Source organism: Lingula anatina, chromosome 1 (genome assembly GCF_051362555.1).
Source record: "Lingula anatina isolate TDL-2025a chromosome 1, LinAna3.0, whole genome shotgun sequence".
Taxonomy (NCBI): domain Eukaryota; kingdom Metazoa; phylum Brachiopoda; class Lingulata; order Lingulida; family Lingulidae; genus Lingula; species Lingula anatina.
The window spans coordinates 9,363,554-9,382,203 of NC_141767.1; the positions used below are offsets into that span (position 1 = coordinate 9,363,554).

At 36.1% G+C, this 18,650-nt stretch overlaps 2 protein-coding genes across 4 annotated transcripts; one reads left to right on the top strand and one right to left on the bottom strand.

The window, feature by feature from the left end:
* The first annotated feature begins 369 nt into the window (after positions 1–369).
* LOC106164048 (uncharacterized) lies at positions 370–5,949 on the top strand. 2 transcript variants are annotated; one of them, XM_013541834.2, is made up of 7 exons: positions 370–431; positions 1,299–1,661; positions 2,116–2,335; positions 3,163–3,285; positions 3,467–3,668; positions 4,989–5,157; positions 5,500–5,949. In XM_013541834.2, the coding sequence occupies exons 2-7, from the start codon at positions 1,319–1,321 to the stop codon at positions 5,685–5,687; spliced, it is 1,245 nt and encodes a 414-aa protein (XP_013397288.2). In that variant the 5' UTR covers positions 370–431; positions 1,299–1,318; the 3' UTR covers positions 5,688–5,949. The 2 variants fall into 2 exon arrangements, with proteins under 2 accessions (XP_013397288.2, XP_086869634.1); XM_087013508.1 differs by having other exon boundaries at positions 3,533–3,668.
* Positions 5,950–6,016: 67 nt separating this feature from the next.
* On the bottom strand, positions 6,017–18,599 carry LOC106164026 (uncharacterized). Of its 2 annotated transcripts, XM_087013481.1 has the most exons (16): positions 18,504–18,599; positions 17,782–17,972; positions 15,063–17,189; positions 12,574–14,466; positions 12,078–12,247; positions 11,782–11,840; positions 11,414–11,567; positions 10,903–11,066; positions 10,336–10,490; positions 10,000–10,080; positions 9,628–9,739; positions 8,529–8,606; positions 8,085–8,212; positions 7,700–7,816; positions 7,395–7,505; positions 6,017–6,698 (listed from the first exon to the last, which is right to left on the bottom strand). In XM_087013481.1, exons 2-16 carry the CDS (start codon positions 17,919–17,921, stop codon positions 6,608–6,610), a joined length of 5,580 nt encoding a protein of 1,859 aa, XP_086869607.1. In that variant the 5' UTR covers positions 17,922–17,972; positions 18,504–18,599; the 3' UTR covers positions 6,017–6,607. The 2 variants fall into 2 exon arrangements, with proteins under 2 accessions (XP_086869607.1, XP_086869618.1); XM_087013492.1 differs by lacking the exon at positions 17,782–17,972 and having other exon boundaries at positions 18,504–18,586.
* Between the last annotated feature and the right edge of the window lie 51 nt (positions 18,600–18,650).

Sequence of the window (18,650 nt, forward strand, 5' to 3'; positions counted from 1 at the left end):
ATTTGCCATAGGCACATCTACATGTATATTTCCTCACTGACAATAAATGGTCTCAGCTACATTTCTAGTGGACTGCACTTTATTTTTCATTGGCAATTTTAGCATAATCAACATTAATTTAAAAATGATTTATTTATTTAACTCATGAACAAGTTATTTACAGTCCAATTAAACTATGGGGGCTAAGGAGAGTTGTCCAATCCTAAACAAAAGAAATAATAATACATAATTTACATGTAAAATTATTATTATTATTATTATTATTATTATTATTATTATTATTATTATTATTATTATTATTATTATAGTACTGCCAAGACAGGCTTTACCTATTTGCACTATCGATGGCATCGATTTGCCCTTTTCTGCCAAACGGGAATGTTGCTAATGCCGGGTGCATGCATCTTCAACTTTGGAAATATGTGTTGAATGTAGGATAACGTCCTTATTTTAACATGCGATTACTTTTGTACAAATATGCTTTAAGTCCGTTTCTGCCAGCACTGCAAAATATGCTGCAGTGGACGTTGTGACTGGCAGTACGAGTTTACTTCTAATACAGTCACACCGTCCCATAGCACGAAAATTCATGCGTTAGCACTCCTGTTGACGATTCTGATATGTACTGACTGTGCTAACGCATGAAAGCAACGGCCTCAAAAAGTGGGAAATGAAAACCAGTTGCCGAACCAGCCGCGGTGCGGCAGCTCTCAAATTTTTATTTTACATCTCATGATACTCATCTCCGTAACACGCACATTACTCATTACTGTGAAGGGGAGGGGGGGGGGGGGGGTGACAAAAAACCATAAAAAATTATTGCTGCAAAAATCTACTTCATAAAACTTCCAAAAATCTAGTTCTTGTTCTTTTACATGGTATATATGTACTGCTTTATATTTTATCTTGCTGCCCATTGCCAATCCAAAACTTTTCCATTTCAACCTTTTATAAATTCTTTTAATTAATTGCTATTATTAGTAACAGTAAAATAGTGGAGTACTCTGTGTTTTAGTCCTGAAGTAGTGGTACATGTGCTGGTCAGTATAGCCAGTGGCAGTGACTGTTTGGAGAATTTGAGAGAACTACCATTTAGCTGGGAGAAACTCTATTCTAAATCAAAACTTTACTTAAGTGCTATGAAATAATACACTAAGGTACTGTATCAGACAGATATACTTTATATCCCAGCTGCCACTAGGCCTGTGACACCTACAGAAGACAAATCATAAGTGTACTGTTAGTTAAATGTTCTTAGAACTTCCAAATATATGATTGAAATCTTATCATTTTTACAGATATACAGTAAACACTCAAGATGGTATCACAGATAAGAAGAGGAGGAATAAAACTTTTCTACCAAACCTCAGGACAAACACTTGTCCTGAGACATGCAAAAAATACCAGCACTTCTTGGATGTATAAAACCAAAGTGGTTATACCTAAAATAGATAAAGATAAATATATACCCACACAAAGAAGAGATACAGTAAATGTGAGAGTTGATGTTTGTTACATAGATACTGGTCGAGAGAACCATAATGCCAAAGGGAAAACTGCAATAATACTTCATGATATTCCTGGAAGTCATAAAGACCTTTTTGAACTAATCACTCAATTAGCAAAAAATGGAGTTCGTGTTATTGTTCCCAATTTTCCAGGTAATGCAATTATGAAAGTACCATATAATGGATTTCATTTGGTGAAGTGTCATTATTTTTAATTTTGAAGTTAGTAAAATGAAATTAAAACTCAAGGAGTGTGTATTCATCATTAAATTCCAGTAACGAGCAGAACTAATACAGCTGTTGTTATAAAAATATAATTTTGTTAGGAAGAATAACAGAGCTCATAAGTTTATGAAGTTCATAACTTAATTGAAGTTTTACTGGTCAATTTTGGTATTATTTTTGCATAATAAGACAAAACTTTTTTATGAATAACATTCCTAAACCAGGATTCTTTTGGGGGAGGGGAACTCTAGTTCAATAGAGTTTGGCAGAAAGTAAATGTGAAATGTATAATTAATCATTGCCATTTTGTGATGCTTTGGCAGAAAGGTGTTGAGCAAAATATTGCCAACAGTGATTCAGTTAAATCTTGTTCCTTTATCAGAACTTGGGTTTTCTGAAGTGGAAGTGCCTGTTGAAAAAAAATATGGAGGTAGAAGATGGAGCATTCTCAAGCCAGTCAGATTATTTGCTGCTTACCTTCATTGGATGACAGCCAGTCCCCACATGTGGCAGGTTTTAAGGAAGCAAACTGACTATGTTCACTCTACCAAGGAAAGAGCCAATTTTCTGCTGGCATTTCTAGATACCATTGGGGTAAGAAAGTAAGTCAAATATTTAAACTTTTAGATGATGTATGAACTTTATTCTGGTGAAAGAGACCCAAAGTGTCATTACATTCAGACTGTTGTTTCATGGCGTATATTTTTTTACTGTCTTATTAATGTATAATTTTTTAACATTAAAAAAATAGTTAAAAGATTACATTGCTAATCTGAAGGCTGCTGCCCACAGAAACAAGTTCATTATTGGTACTCGCCTTGAAGAGATGGCTATGGTGTCTGGTGTAATTCTCAAGTAACTTTCCCCTTTCCGGGCTATGCTGTCAATATTTGTTGTGTTTGGTATTTTTGCCAGGAACAAGTGTCTGGAGAAAGCTTCCCCATATCACTGGGAGAAAGCAATTTTCTTACAAAGTTGACTACACATCATGTGACTTCCAGCACTTTAATTCTTATGAGTTGCATTGAAATAAAGTATATAAATACTTAATCACATTTTAACAAAATAAGATTGACTACTGAATAATAAAATGCACTTTTTCACTTCAGAAAATAGTGCCATATTATTGTGGCTTATATAGTACCAAGTATGTCAACACCAAGAAATTACTCGATCTTTTCAGTGGGCAAAAGTTAGCAAAATTTCAGATAGATTATTTTATAATCACAAAAATTTCTTTATAGCATTTGGGGTGCTTTTACTGCATCGAATAGAACTATATAGAGTAGTCTGTTTTTTAATTTTGTCCCAACCACTCAATAGGAATGTTCTAACTTTAAATGGTTTATAACTTAAAAAATGCAGTAAAATTTACAATCTTCCCCCATTGAAAAGATGAAGTAAAACCATATTTGATGTGTTTTTTCAGCCCAGATGTGGTGGTAGCTCATGGTTTAAATGCCTATCCTGCCCTGATGATAGGTGCACATGTTTCATGGGATATATTCAGAAGTATTGTGCTTGTTACACCAACTCCACATAAACCTTGCAAGTAAGTATTGTATCTAATAGGTATCAGATATTTGCAGTGATTGTAAAGTTTGAAAAAATACATGTCATTCTTTAAAAAATGGCTGAATCTTTTAAACATTGGGCAAAAAGTGTAAACTGTGCAATTGTTTAATGACTTTCATTCACTACAAACATTTTCACTCTTTTTCGTTTACTTCCAGGGCTTTCAGACCATATTTTTTCACATGTTTGTTGGCAGATTATTGGCAATTTAATTATTTGAATAGACCCTTTGTTTTGCTTGCCTTACGTTGGCTTGGTAGAAGAATTGGGCAAAGTCACCTACCAGTTGCTCATATAGCTGCTAGTGCTATGGCAATGAGGGAGCCAGGAGAACAGGGGGCACATGGTACTTTTTATGATGTAAGTGTACAATGAACAAGGTCACCAACATTTGATGGGTCAGAATGCACACGTCCATTGGTATATTATGTTATTAGCAATAGAATAATCCATTTTAGTTATTGGAATGGAAGTTGGAAGTTGTAACAAAATTGAGAATGAGTTTGCAGACTAGAGCCCGTGTTTTGAGGCTCTGCTTATTTGTACAAGTTTTACAAGGGAGTAACTGCATAAAAGTGTGTATTCAGCATGCACATTTGCAATATAACTATATTTTTATGCAAATTAAAGAGTTACTTAAAGGGATAATAAATCTTCATATGAAATCTATATTTCACAATAAAAACATTGTGAATAACTCATAGAAATATAATATATTCAGTTTTACCACAAAAATGGCAGTTATAGCTATTATTCTGATATCTGAGCTTGTCTGTAGACCACGTGACCTCCATTGATGGCTATACTCTGTTAAAATCTCTTAAGAGATTTTAACAAAAAACCAAACTTTTTAGAAAAAATCCAGGGACTAACTTTGAATGTAAAAATGGATTCATTAGCCATTGGTAAGTATGGAAAAAATTGTTGTTTACCCTAGGAAAATTCATTTTTTGGCCGAAACGATGAGTTATTATCCCTTTAAAGAGGCACAGCATAAGATTTTTCCTCTCATAACTTGTACTGAACAAATTTTTTGGGTAAACTTTTTTTTTACTAACCAACCTTTGATACTTCTTTCCTGACACTTGCCATAACTCTGTAACAATTTGCATTGGGATGTAAAAAGTCCTTGCACAGTATTTGGGGTTGCATGCAATTGAAAACTGTATCAAGATGGTTGACAGATGGCAGGGTTTACAAGATGAAAAATTACACTGTTTTTAACAACATGAATTCATGGCATTTATCTGTTTGAATAATGAAAAGGTTTTAGTTTGTCCTTACATAAGTGCAACAAGAAATGGGTTTGAATGATGTACTTTTAAGTGAAAAATGTATAAATAAAATCTTATGCTTTGTCCTTTTAAATGATGTATGAACCTATATGTACCACACATAAATTTGCAGCAGGATCAGTTTTTTCTGTGGCATGAAAGTTCTACATTGCAGTACTTACTTGATAGATATAATCAATATTACGTTATTTATTGTCCAAAGTTCTATATATTTTAAATGATGAGAATTTAGTGTAACAGCTGCATTAATATGATCTATCTATCTATCTATCTATCTATCTATCTATCTATAGTCATGAGGCATTTCAAAACAGACAATATTGTTTCCCTTCCAAATCTATAAACTGTCCTTTCATTTATTAGGCATATTCTTCATCTTTCTTAGGTAAAAACAGATGGGATCATGGTTAAAGAGAAGAAAATTCCTCTCACCTACATAATGAGTGAAAACGACAAACTTATAGAAGCCAATCTTTCTATGGAGTTTGCCAAGATATTGGGAGTAACTGAAGAGCAGTTTGATAAATACAAGGGAGGAGTTATACAGAAAAAAGGTAATTTGTTATGAAAAATTTGCTATATATATCAAAGTAATGAAAAGTAGTGTTAGAAAGTAGTTAAGTAGTTGGAAGTTAGAAAGTAGATATTGCAATTTTTTGTACAAATGCTCTTCAGGTTTTTTTTAAATCATTTTTGTATTAAACTGCAACATGTCAGAAGTCTTGTTTTTAAGAGTTAATTCTGTTTGTGAATATGAAATAATTTTTTTTTAAAGTCCTCCCAGCAATATGAATATAGCTAAATTTTGCAATAAATTTTGTAATATTGTGATAGTAAACCAATCAGTTTTAAATAAATTGCTTTTGATAAATATTGATACTTTTTTTTGTATGTAGCCACTTCACAATGGGAGGATTACTATACCAAAGGAGTTTCCATTGATGATGGCACGCATTTTGTGCAGGGGAAGTACACTGAATTAGTTGCCAATGAAATATTGGACGTTTTAAAACATATGTATAATGTACAATCTACATATTACTTACCAGTACAAAAAAGGAAAAAGATACAATTGTTTGAGTAGGTTTTAAATTGTGCAATCTTTCATTCAGTTGCAGACAAGCAGATGGCACCATGAACGTTAGAGATAACTTAAAACAGACCTCAACATATAGCATCAAGGTTTGTTTCAAGTTATCTCTGAACCTCAGCGTGTCGGCTGGAACAGTAAAATGCAAAATATGGTGAATTTGATGGTGAAATCAAGACATGTAAGAATGTGTTACTACTGCATGTTAAAGTCCACACTTTTATGTTGAAATAAAATCTTATTTGTAAATTTCAAATTTAGTCATCGTATATTTTTTGGGCATAGGAAACAGTTAATTGTCAATAACTGAAACAGCAAGTTGCTCATTTTCCTTTGATATTGCTTTTATTTCTGGAAAAGTATACAGAAGAACTTGGCATGCTTAATGCATTAAAAGCTTGTAATTTAAGTAGAGGCTGTAAAATTTTCATTCTCAGCATGTGCTTTATATATTGCAATGTTTCTAGATTCACTACATAATTTTCTGAGAAATCGGACATTTTGAATATACACAAATGCCAGTGTTAAAAATTATGTTTTAAAAGGAATGTATCAGAAAACGACTTCCCAATTTAAATAATTGGCTTTGCATAATAAAGTTTCAGCTTATAAATAAGTAGTACAAGAAATAATTTCAAAAATATTCCGCATATCACAGTGTATATCAAAATAGCAATTCTATTTTAAGATATATATTAAAAAGTAGACATTTAAAATATAAATATCAATCTGAATCTTACAAATTGGATTTCAACTTACTGATGTTTGTTTAATAGACTGTTCAAAGAACTGAAATACATAACACAGAGTCAAAAAGATGTATCACAAGTAACGGCATAAGCTCCTATCACTTTGATCATAGAAACTGGACGGATTATACATTATGTGAAAATCTAGTTGGTCAATATGCTGGTCTATTTTTCCACTTTCAGGCCAGGTTTGATCTCTAAGACCCTGTCTAGTGAGCGAATCCCCTTGCATCCATACAAATGGAGAGTATCCAACCTGGGGAGGAAAATTAAATTAAAATATGGAAAATGCTAAAAGTGAAATATAAAAACTCTTCAAAAGCAAAGGCATCTTTGAAGATGGAATAATTCAATAAATCAATTGATTGAAATGTGGGTAGATCTGTGTGCACAGAAATTTCTCATTGTTGTACTAAATAATGAAAGAAAAGCTAGCTCAACCTCTTATTGCTTGTATGTTTACTTTAAAAATTAAAATTTTCATCATTCTAATAATAAATATAAAATTAAAGTGAAGCAGTCATCATCATTATCATCATCATTCCTCTTCGTCCCATGTGGGACATAAGGCCACAAAGTGAAGCAGTAATTACTTAGAATTTTTCATGTACTAGTTCACAGTTAATGTAAGCATTCATGCCTATTTTAGAGTTTTGCAGTACAGGAATCCTTAAATCAATCATTGACATTGCAATCATTATCTATCTACATTTTTTCCTTTTTTAAATAATTTGAGGGCCTACATTAGGAATTTTTACATGGAAAAATTCAATTGAATATTCCGAGGAAAATTTCAGTCCCCAACATTTGGTTCTCTGAAAAAGTTTACTAAAACTATTAATATCAAATGCATACTGAATTATAACAATCACAGCAAGTCAATATTTGTGACAGATAACTTTTAAGTATATTTAATTATATTCAAAAATATATTGTTCAGTCACATTCTTACCTCCTACAGTTCCTAACCAGCTTGACAATGCTAGACTCTGTGATGTCTTGGCAGAAGCTAATTTTTAGCGTTTGTAGGGTCTCATTGCTGTTGTTGGCCAACATGATCACACTGAAATAATTTTCAATGAATAACAGACCAGAACTTTACAAAATGATCAATAAAAGCAATGGCACAACTTCAAATTGAAACATATTATTTTTTGATAACCTAACAAAATGGCAGCATGAACTTTGTGCATGCAGACACCTCATGAAGTTACAATCTCACTAGTTAAGTATTGGTCTCTATGAATTTATTATTACCTAAGATGTGTGATTCCCGTAGAGCTGACATCCAGGTGTTCCAGACCTCTACAGTTCTTACTGACAGCACCTATGGCTTGGTTGGAGATGTTCCTACAACCACTAGCATCTAACCATCTGTGTAATTAAATGGATATACTAGTACAACTAAATTCTCTTTTACTTTTGAAAAAGATCTTTTAAACTCAAAGAAAAGATGGAATGCTGTTTGTGTGTGTGAATTGTCTTCAAAATTATATAAAAGTGGAAAAATTTATTAACATTTAAGATATCTTATATCAGAAAGAAAAAAATTGAAAATGTTTAAGGAAAAGGAAGGCTAGATTAATCATTTCAAAAAGTGAATATGTAAATATATATTTTTCAAACACTAATATCAACCTACTTGACATGGGGTGCATATGTAGAGACCTCAATCAAAGCCACATCAGTGATTCTGAGACAGTTGGCCAGCACAAGGGTCTTCAGGTGTGGACACTTCCTTACTATCTTCCTAATGCAGTTGTCTTTTATCTATTAAAAAAATGTCAATGCAGAGTTGGAAAAAAGTAACATCAGCTGGATTTCATAGAGCAGTGAACAGAAGAAAATGATTGAGACAAAGATGTTTTGACACCTTTTTGATGCAAAGAATTATTACCAAACTTGTGAAAAAATTTATATTTATTATTAAGACTGAAATTATTATTATTATTATTATTATTATTATTATTATTATTATTATTATTATGTCAAGTATGAATATGAAGGACCTTTAAATTATATTTAATTTTACTTGAGAAATTTGCTTATATTCCTGTTATTATTGTAAATATATTAGACAAATCACCTGTTTTAACCCCCTGAGATCCAAGGTCCTGATCTGGGACAAACTCTCAGACAGTTGAACAATACAGGCATCTGACAGCTGGAAAAGAATTATAAAGTCATGGTTTATATTATTTTCAAAACACTACCTAAACAACTTCACAGTTAACTTTTCAGATTGATGAAAAATGATTTTTTGAACAACTGGAGGATAGTTCCAAATAAGGAAACACCCTATAACACTTTCACCATACTCTGGTACATTAACTCACACCCAATGATAGTTTTCCACATTGACAAAATAACATTTACCATGACATTGCCCCACCCTAAAACTTGCAAACCATGCAACACTGCCCCACACTTACATATTCCCTAGATATTCACCCACACTGACACTTACCCTGTAACACTGTCCCACACTGACACTTACCTGTGACACTGTCCCATACTGACACTTTCCCTGTGACACTGTCCCACACTGACACTTACCCTGTGACACTGTCCCACACTGACACTTACCCTGTAACACTGTCCCACACTGACACTTACCCTGTGACACTGTACCACACTGACACTTACCCTATGTCACTGTTCCACACTGACACTTACCCTGTGACACTGTCCCACACTGACACTTACCCTGTGACACTGTACCACACTGACACTTACCCTGTGACACTGTCCCACACTGACACTTACCCTGTAACACTGCCCCACACTGACACTTACCTGTGACACTGTCCCATACTGACACTTTCCCTGTGACACTGTCCCACACTGACACTTACCCTGTGACACTGTCCCACACTGACACTTACCCTGTAACACTGTCCCACACTGACACTTACCCTGTGACACTGTACCACACTGACACTTACCCTATGTCACTGTTCCACACTGACACTTACCCTGTGACACTGTCCCACACTGACACTTACCCTGTGACACTGTACCACACTGACACTTACCCTGTGACACTGTACCACACTGACACTTACCCTGTGACACTGTACCACACTGACACTTACCCTGTGACACTGTCCCACACTGACACTTACCCTATGGCAGTGTCCCACACTGACACTTACCCTGTGACACTGTCCCACACTGATACTTACCCTGTGACACCGCCCCACATTAAGTGACTTTAGTCCTTTACAGTGTTCAGCCAGGATTTCCATCCCCATTGGAGTCACATTGTAACAGCCAAATACTTCCAGGGTCTCCAGGCTGAATAAAAAATGACACATTATTACACACAATAAGTCCACACATTTTACAGGTCTGTTTCAAAATCAATCCCAATTTTACAATACGCAGTCTTTACAAAGTGCTTGCACAGTAATATCAATCTCATGTAAAGTACTTGTGACATTTTAATAATTTACCCTTACATCTTTTAAAAGCTTAAAAGCTGTCCTTAGCAATCCCTAAGCCTAGTAATACTCATGTTATCAAAGACCTAACATCTCTGTCATGCCTCTGCCTACCTTTTCCCATGCTTTGTAGCCAACATATCTATGGAGTCATCAGTGATCATCTGACAACCATTCAGCTTCATACTCACTAGTCTGAAATCCATAGAAATTCAAATACTAGTGGTTTTATTCAACTTTGATGCAATGCTTGTAATTATTCAACCCTTGCAAATTTGGTAATAAAATAATAATAATACTTTTTAAATAAATTCTTTATCAAATCTTGTTTATGCATTAATTACAAAAACATAAAACTATTCCCAAAAAGTTTTAACATATTTACTTTAAAAATTGCAGTAAAATATCTCCCTACAGAAAAAAAACAGAATAATGATTTCCTATATTCACCTTTTGGATGCCTCACATATTGCAATCACCCCATTGTCATTAATGTTGCACCAGCTGAGGTCCAGGTGAGTGATGTTCTGACACCTGGCAGCAGCATGGAGGAGGATGTTGTCACCTGTCAGGCTGCCCTGGTTGCACCGTGGAATGTTCAGCTCCTGAAACCATGAGAACACCAGGATAAATGGAATAAACCAGACTATGTGTCCCTTCAATGTGTGCTATGTCCTATGTCTTGTAGGATATTCATGTGTTACTGTTATGTTTTTACGTGTAGTGCATCCAAACAATGATGATATCTTTCTCTTTTTCTCTTACATTTCTGAAGCAGGTTCTAATAGATGAGGACCTTAAGTTTGGTTCAAGTAAATGGTGGATACATTTCACCACACAATAAATGTATTGTTGGTCATTACCTGCAATCAAATAGCACAGTGCCTGATCTGATCCTGAAGCCCAGTGGCAGTGACTATCACTCCATTCTCCGAGCAGACCACTCATGAGAGGCAGACAATATGTCTAAATCAAATTAATATACATAAAATAACAATTTGTATAAAGGAACCATACCTGCAGTGATGTTGCACAGTGCCTGAAGAGCTCCCTGAGGCCAGTGACTGTCACCCCATTGCCCAGGCACTGTATGAGGGACAGACTAGAGGGGTGGTGCTGGCCTATCTCAACCAACCACTCATCAAAGAAGTGTGGCTTCTTCTCTATACAGATGTGCTTCCCTAGATAAACAAAATAACAGAAGGCCTTATAATATTAAATGTTTACTGAAGGAAATCAACACACCAAAGTACAGGTTCTGTAGTATGGAATAAAAGCGCCTTGTACATGGTTAAATTTGTTTTGACTGGTCAATTTTCATCACTTAAAACAATGCTGTTGAAAACAATGTAATCTTACGTTTGTACAATGGTCAGAGTTTTTATTAATCATAGGATCTCAGACAATAAAAGGATTTCGATGTACTCTGTATTTTCAAATTGGTTACTAAAAATAAAAGTAGTATTATCATTATTGTAAGAGGGTACTCAGTAGAGCACTGCAGATTAAAACAAATTCAAATACTTACACAGGGCATCATCACTGCCTATTCTGTGGAAATGTTTGCAGGTTTTAGTGCATCTGTTCAACTCTTTGTGTGACAGAAAAGAGAAAATATGTAGCCATATCTCATCAGGGAGGCACAGCCACATGGAAAAGTCTCCTTCCAAGATGCGTGGACTCTGAAATATGTATTATTAAATTCACGTTTATTAGCAAGGGATAAATTAAGACTTTTTTCAGGGTTGAAGATTAACATCTGACAACAGTAACTCAAATTATCATGCAGAAAGAAATGTCACTTTTTAAAGCTTTTTTTTTTTCATACTATACTGGTCAACTTTTAGGAATTTTTCTTATGTTTCTCTTGTTTGAAAGGTTCTGTAACAAACTTACCATTTCAATATATCTGTCATATGTCTGCATTGCACTTTTTGTTCTTGCACTTGCTATCCCTAAAAAAGAAAAGTTGCAGTCTAAATTGAATCAACATGCGATAATTGAATTGAAATGTATTAGAAAAGGCAAATTTTTTTAAGGCTGTAATATTCAGTTTTTAATGTACAGTTGGATGATTAAATTTAGTAATCATATTCATTACTTCTGCCAACCCTCTGCATTCATATATTTACATTTCCACAGAAATCATCCACTTATATCATACTCAAATGTCCAAAAACTTTCCACTATACCTGATGACACAAGAGCTGGTCTGATAGAAAAGGCACCATCTCCTTGGCCTATTTCCCTGTGTGAAAGTGAGGGGGAGTAGTTTCCACCCCTGGGTCTGTCACCCCTCCTCGAAAGAGTCGGGGAGAACTGACCACTTCTAGGTCTGTCTCCACCAAAGTTCCCACTATTCCTACAAAAATCCAAATATAAGATATAAGCACATTTGCAAATATATTTCATAGATACCACACCTTTTTTGATGTTGTTGGTCTTTGACTGCATAATGACAGTATGTTATAATTTATAATACAGGATGCGCATACAGTGTACAATGTACTGTTATTTGAGAGAGATGTATAATGAACTATGTCAAAAATGTAAATTAATCTTTAAAATTAAAACAATAACTTGACAATTATAAAAAATAATGGCAACCACTAACAACAAATAAGCTAAGGCCTATACATTGTCAGAACTACAAATTCATCATAGTTTCATGTCTGTTAAGAAACTTACTTGGGTCTTGCTCCACCGCTCCCAGCTTGTCTACTGCTGTCTACTCCACCCATTCCTCTGTCCCCACTGGTTGGTCTCCTCAGCCTCATATCAACACCACTCCTACTGTTTCTCACCTCAGAGTCCAACACTCGGTCAATTTGCGATCCAGCAGGTGTTTTGGCACTAGAAGGTCTCTGCCTGCTGGAGTCTTGGCTTCTGTTTATGCCTGCACTGGAAGGTCTTTTATGACTAGATTCGCGACTACTGCTGTTCACCACAGCACTTGAAGGTCTTTTCCTACGTGCTATATTCTCTGTAGAGCTCCCTGTATCCACATTGCTGTCACTGCTCTTCCCCTGGGGTCTCCTTTGACCTTTAGCACTGCTGGGTCGACCTGGAGATGGACTAGGCTGCAGACTGGACCTTGGCTTGATTTCTCCAGGATTGTAAGATGACCATGCCAAACTGGACCTTGCCCATTTTCTTTTATAGGGCTCATTTTCAATAGATGCCTTTACCTTGCTCTGCACTGCTTTTGGTTTCGATTTGCTGGGCAACTTGTCTCCAGATTTCTTGGGAACAGGTTTTACTCTTGGGTCTTCATGGAGTTTCTCTAGGAATGCATTTGATTCTGGCTCATTGGGACCTGAACTACTTTCTAGTCCACCCTGACTGAGGTGGTTCACTCCACCCACAGCTCCAAGGTGGGCTTGTTCTTGGCAGCTAACTAGTGGTGGTACTACACCTACTTTATTGCCTTCATCTTCAGCTTCATCATCTGTGTCAGAAATCGGGCCCCTGTCTTTGTCACTGTCTGAGAGATTTAGATTTGGGACATCATCATTAGACTGTCTAATGGCAAAGTTACTATTGCTGTTTCTTTCAATGACTTCAATTTCACTGTCTTGAGAAACTGTTCTGTTGTGCTTTTCCTTCTGTTTTTGAAAATAGTTTAAAAATTGGGAGTGGCCATCTTTTTTCTCGTCATCTTCATCATCTTCTTCTGGGGATTCATTCATATTTAAATCAAGAGAAAGCTCAGATTTTAAAGTTTCATTTTTGAGAGAACTAGTTTCTTCTTGGTTTGGTTCATCAACAGCTTTAAACAAATGTGATGGCAGGTGACTCTTCAGTTCTTCTTTCTCAACCAAATCAGAGCTAGGTGGGGGGTTTTCTTTCTCCTTGAAAACATCCTGGTGCGAAGCTTGTTTTCTGTCCTCTGTAAAATTTCTTGGCTTGAACCATCCATCAAGTTGGATATCAGAATCGTTTTCTTTCTCTTGAGCCTTGTGATGGGAAAAAGCTTCCGATGAAGATTTAAGCATCTTGGCAGTTGCTACACTAGAGCTCTCAGTAGCTCTAATGGGGATTTTAGATTTCTTCTGCTTAACTGGTACTGGTTCCACACCTATCAATACACAGCTGCATTCTATGCACCAACTGAGATACGTCTTATTCAATGCTGCACATTCTGGACATACCAAAACTTCCTGAGGAGGACTAGAATTTGTGCTGTCTACCTTACTTTCATGTTTGCCACTGTGCTGATTGTCAGATGATTTGTCTGCCGATTTTGGCTCTTTTTGACCCTTATCTTTCAGGAATGTCAGATCAATTCCCATTCGTTGAAGCCTCTCAGTAATTCCACCAACCCTGATGCTTCTCTCCAATTCCAGAACCTCGCGACTCCTCCTCACCTCCCCATCACTCTCATGAAGAGCCGCCTCATCTTGGTCTATCTTCTGCTCAGGAATAGGTTCAAAGTTGTCAGAGAAAGATTCTCCATCTCTGCTGATCTCTTTGAGAGAGGAGAAGTATCTGTCCAGAGATGAGTTGGAGAAGGCTGGAGTTAGGGTCCCCTGTTCAACTGTATTACCAGCATCTGCACCCTGTTCATTTGTTGTGCTTCTTCTGTAAAAGGAAAAAATATGGAAAGAAATCACTCTTGGCATACATTTGTAGGTTTGCTTAGCTAAAGCATAGAAAATCAAACCTATCAATATCATCAAATTTATAAAAGCTCTATTTTTTTTTTTTTTTTTTTTTGCATACATGTATCTAAAAAAGGTATATGGATTCATTTTCTTTGCGAACTAAACCAATTATCAGGGGCGGATCCAAAGATTTTTTTTCTGACAGTCTCCCAAATTATCTTTGTTACCATCCTCCATTTTTGACCGTCTTCCAAAAGAAAAAAATAGATACCTGTCAATGTAAACTTGAAAATCTGACCGTCTTCCAGAAGACCCAGAAGACGGCCTAAATCCGCCCCTGATTATAACTGACAGGACAGGAGGAAGAATACTTGTTAACTGGAGAAAGTCCTCTGTAAGGTAATTGGATGGTAGAACCTCTCAAAATATACTGGTATGTACAGCTGTATCACTAAGGTATATCACTCAATAATAAAAGCCCTTATGTCAAAGTATGTTCTAAATCTAAACCTCAAGTTGGGGGTTTCGGGAATAAAAAACTTTAAAATGGCAGGTTACAGGTCCGAAACTTACTTATGCTGATGATGTTGTCTTACAGCTTCCAGGTGCATGTTCTTCCTGGGTGTCTCTGGGGCACTGACAGTTCTCTGGTGTCTCCTGGGGGAGGGCATTCCACTGCCGAATATACTGTGATAGGCTGGAGGGTCTATCTGAGGGTAACCCTGTGTCTGAGAGGGCCCTCCTGGTCCTGGGAACTCTTCATTCACTTTCTTAAGGAAACTATCATATTGGATCGGATCCCATTGCGGTAATTTTGTTTGGGTCTCGGGTACTGCATTCTTTTGATTTATCAATTCATCTTCTTTTGCTTCCTTAAAGCTTTTATATTCATATTTCTCTGGCTGAGCATGATTTTTCAAATGCTGCTTGGCTCCTTTTGGCTTCATGGTTGGTTTTACCTTCCTAAATTCTCTATCGTCTTCAGTTCCAAATTTCTCTGCCTGCTTGTAGATTTCTTCAGCTGAGAAAGCAACATTTGCTGAAATAGCTGGAACAAGTATCTCTTCAAAATTCTTAGCTTGTTTGGAAATAGTAGGGTTGGCAGCTTGGTGACTCTTTGGAGGTGTTCTAAATATGGCATCAAATTCATCATTTGGGTCATAACCTGGTCTATGAGTTTTCAATTCAAGGTTCTCTTCTCCCTCATCAGCAGTTTTCCCAGATACATAATATGGCACATGATGTGATTGTGATTCATATTGTTGTAGTTTGTTTATGAACTTATCTCTTGGGCTCTTAGGAACACTATGGGTATGTTGACTGTAGTTGTATTCATTTTGTAGTTGTTCTTCATCTGGACAATGTCCCTGGTTCCAATGTCTATGTGCTTCCTCTGAATAAGCTCTGCGTTCTACATGGTTACTTTTCTTTTGCTCTATGCTGCTTTCGTGGCGAACAACTCCATTGTAATAAGATGGATCTACTGCCTTGGGAACTTGACTGGCTTTATCTGAAGAATATTTGTGATAATAACCCTCTCTGGTATTCTGCCTCTGTTTCCATGCTGCAGAAACTCTAATATCTGTCAAATCAGGCTCATCATGATAGCGCTGTTGCTTTTTCTTTTTTTCAGTATACTCTTGATACTTATCATCACCAAGAGCTGTTTTTAGTCCTTTTTCATAAAACTCATTAAACACTTCCATTTCCCTTTCCTGTTTTGCCTTGGCCTCTTTTTCCAGTATATGATTTACTATCTGTCCATATTTGTCAATCAATTTAGGTTGTTCCATCAGATTCTTGTCACAGTTTGTGGTTTTCGGTTTTGCTGTCTGTTGAACCCCAATGCCATATTTTCTTTTATAAAAATCTAAGATGTTCTCTGCTTCATCTGGTCCACCTTGATCACCTTCAGCATTTCGTCCACTTTCTCTTTGCCAATCTGAAGTCTCATAGTTGCCATGACCCTGAGCAGGCTGCCTCAGATGAACATCATCTCTACCTAGCTGACTAGGCCATGCAGTAGGTACAGGGGCTTCATCATGTAGCTGCCTGTTACTGTCACCAACAACCTTATACTCTTGGCCAAATTTACTGGTCTGCCTTGTTGCATGATGGAAATCTTCATACTGTAAGTTGACATTTTCTCTGAGACCTGCTGGTCCCTTATGCATCATGTATTGACTCCCTTCTGATCTGTCAGAGTCTGGGCGATGAGTTTCTAGTCCTAAATCGTCTTCTTCATCATCATCAAATTTTGTAGACTTGTTAAAATAGCTCCGCATTTTTTCTGGAGATTCTGGTCTTGGGGAGTTTGTTTTATGCTTTACAGGAGTCCCTCGCGATGAAGATAGGAATATTTCTTCAACAGCTTCTTTGTTTGGGGACTTCTTTTTTGATATGACAGAAGGTGAACTTTTGACATCATTAAACTGCTGTTTCTCTTCCACATTACCATGATAGGGAGCTTCTCTTGTTGTTGAAAAATCAAGTTTCCTAGTTGGTTTAGTAGAGCTCTCATTTATTGCTTTGCTATTTGATCGAATGTGGTCATTTGAATTCCTATATGGATTCCTCAACTGGTTTGTACTTGTGTTTTTATTCATTGGAGAAGAGTTTACATTTACGTCCCTCCTATTCTCTCTGTCATAATACTTGGATGTCTGGATGGACTTAGGGCCCGATCTATTGAGTTCTGACCTATCAAAAGAAAGCATCAAGTGAGCCTATAGAACTAACTATGAAGGAAGACTACTGCACTTGGCTAATGCTATCAAATACTCCTTTTAAAACAATGAAAGGCAGCTCAAAGATTGTTAAAGAAAAAATATCTTCATCCCAGTTACTGGTCAAACATACTGTACTTCACAAGTGATAAAAGATAATCTACATGCATGTAGATTATCTTTTATCACAAGTGATAAAAGATAATCTACATGCATGTATTAAATACAGCAAATAGAATGTCTCTTTATACTTATGCACACAGAGTTTTCAATCATCTGTTATCCAAAGGTGCATTCACACTGAACATAGACTGATCCTTCATAGCAAAACTCTTCTTTGAAAGCTAAACTTACCTAGAGCTGAAAATATACATAAGCATTCTGTTCTCCAAAGTCAGCCACATGCTGTGCAATGGAATGGGCAGACTGGTGGGACAGAGAGCAGGATGATTACATTTGCTGCCTATGGTAAGCTTAGCTTAATCGGGCATTCCAGAAGAGAGAGTAATACCAAGAAGAATCAACTTATTTCAAATGTAAATACACCTTCAGGAATTAATCCATACCTAGACTCATTTTTATGTGAATTCTCTGCAACTGTTGCATTTCTACTGTTGCCTTGTTGTGCATTAAAATAAGCCAGTCGCTTCAATCGAATAGCTTTTAGTTCTCTTGATCTGGGTGAATCTGTTACACGCTGCTCCATAATACATCACTTTTCACCAGCTTCACAAGATACATGTATGCATACCATTACCTTAAAAAGATGTTAATCATACCCAATGATTTTATGCCATCATAGTTTTACATGGAAATCATTTTTACATGGAAATCTAGTAGTCTATATACATTTAAGTGCAGGAGCAATTATAACCCAATAATAATTATATTAATTACATGGCTTATCAGATGACGTACATCTCCTGCTGCTATGATAGTTAAATAATATTGAAGAGGGAAAGTAAATGAATGAAGACTGGTGAGGGAAATTTACAAAACAACCATTATTCATGGATAATTCAGGCATGGAAGTTAAATTGGTAGACAAAAAAATCCATGTGATGTATCATGTATGTTTATTTTAAGTGATAGACGCATACCCACGCAAGTGATCAAACAAGCACCCAAGTCTTTTTCATTCCACTGCACGTATCGACTCATTGATCCTCCTTACCAGGAATTTATCACTATCAAAGACCAAAAATGCATGCATCTCACTTATGTGTGATGTTGCAAACAAAAATGCGACTTAACCTTTGGTTTCCATGCCGTGTTGCATTTTACTTACATGTCATGAAAGCTTCGTATGCATGTATTCATCAAAATTCACCAACTCCCGGGCACCTGCTCGAACTCATTGCCGCCATATTGTTTGGTGTTGGCATGCAAAACTCCCAGACTCCTTTATATTTTTCTCGTACTTTACCTTATTTGA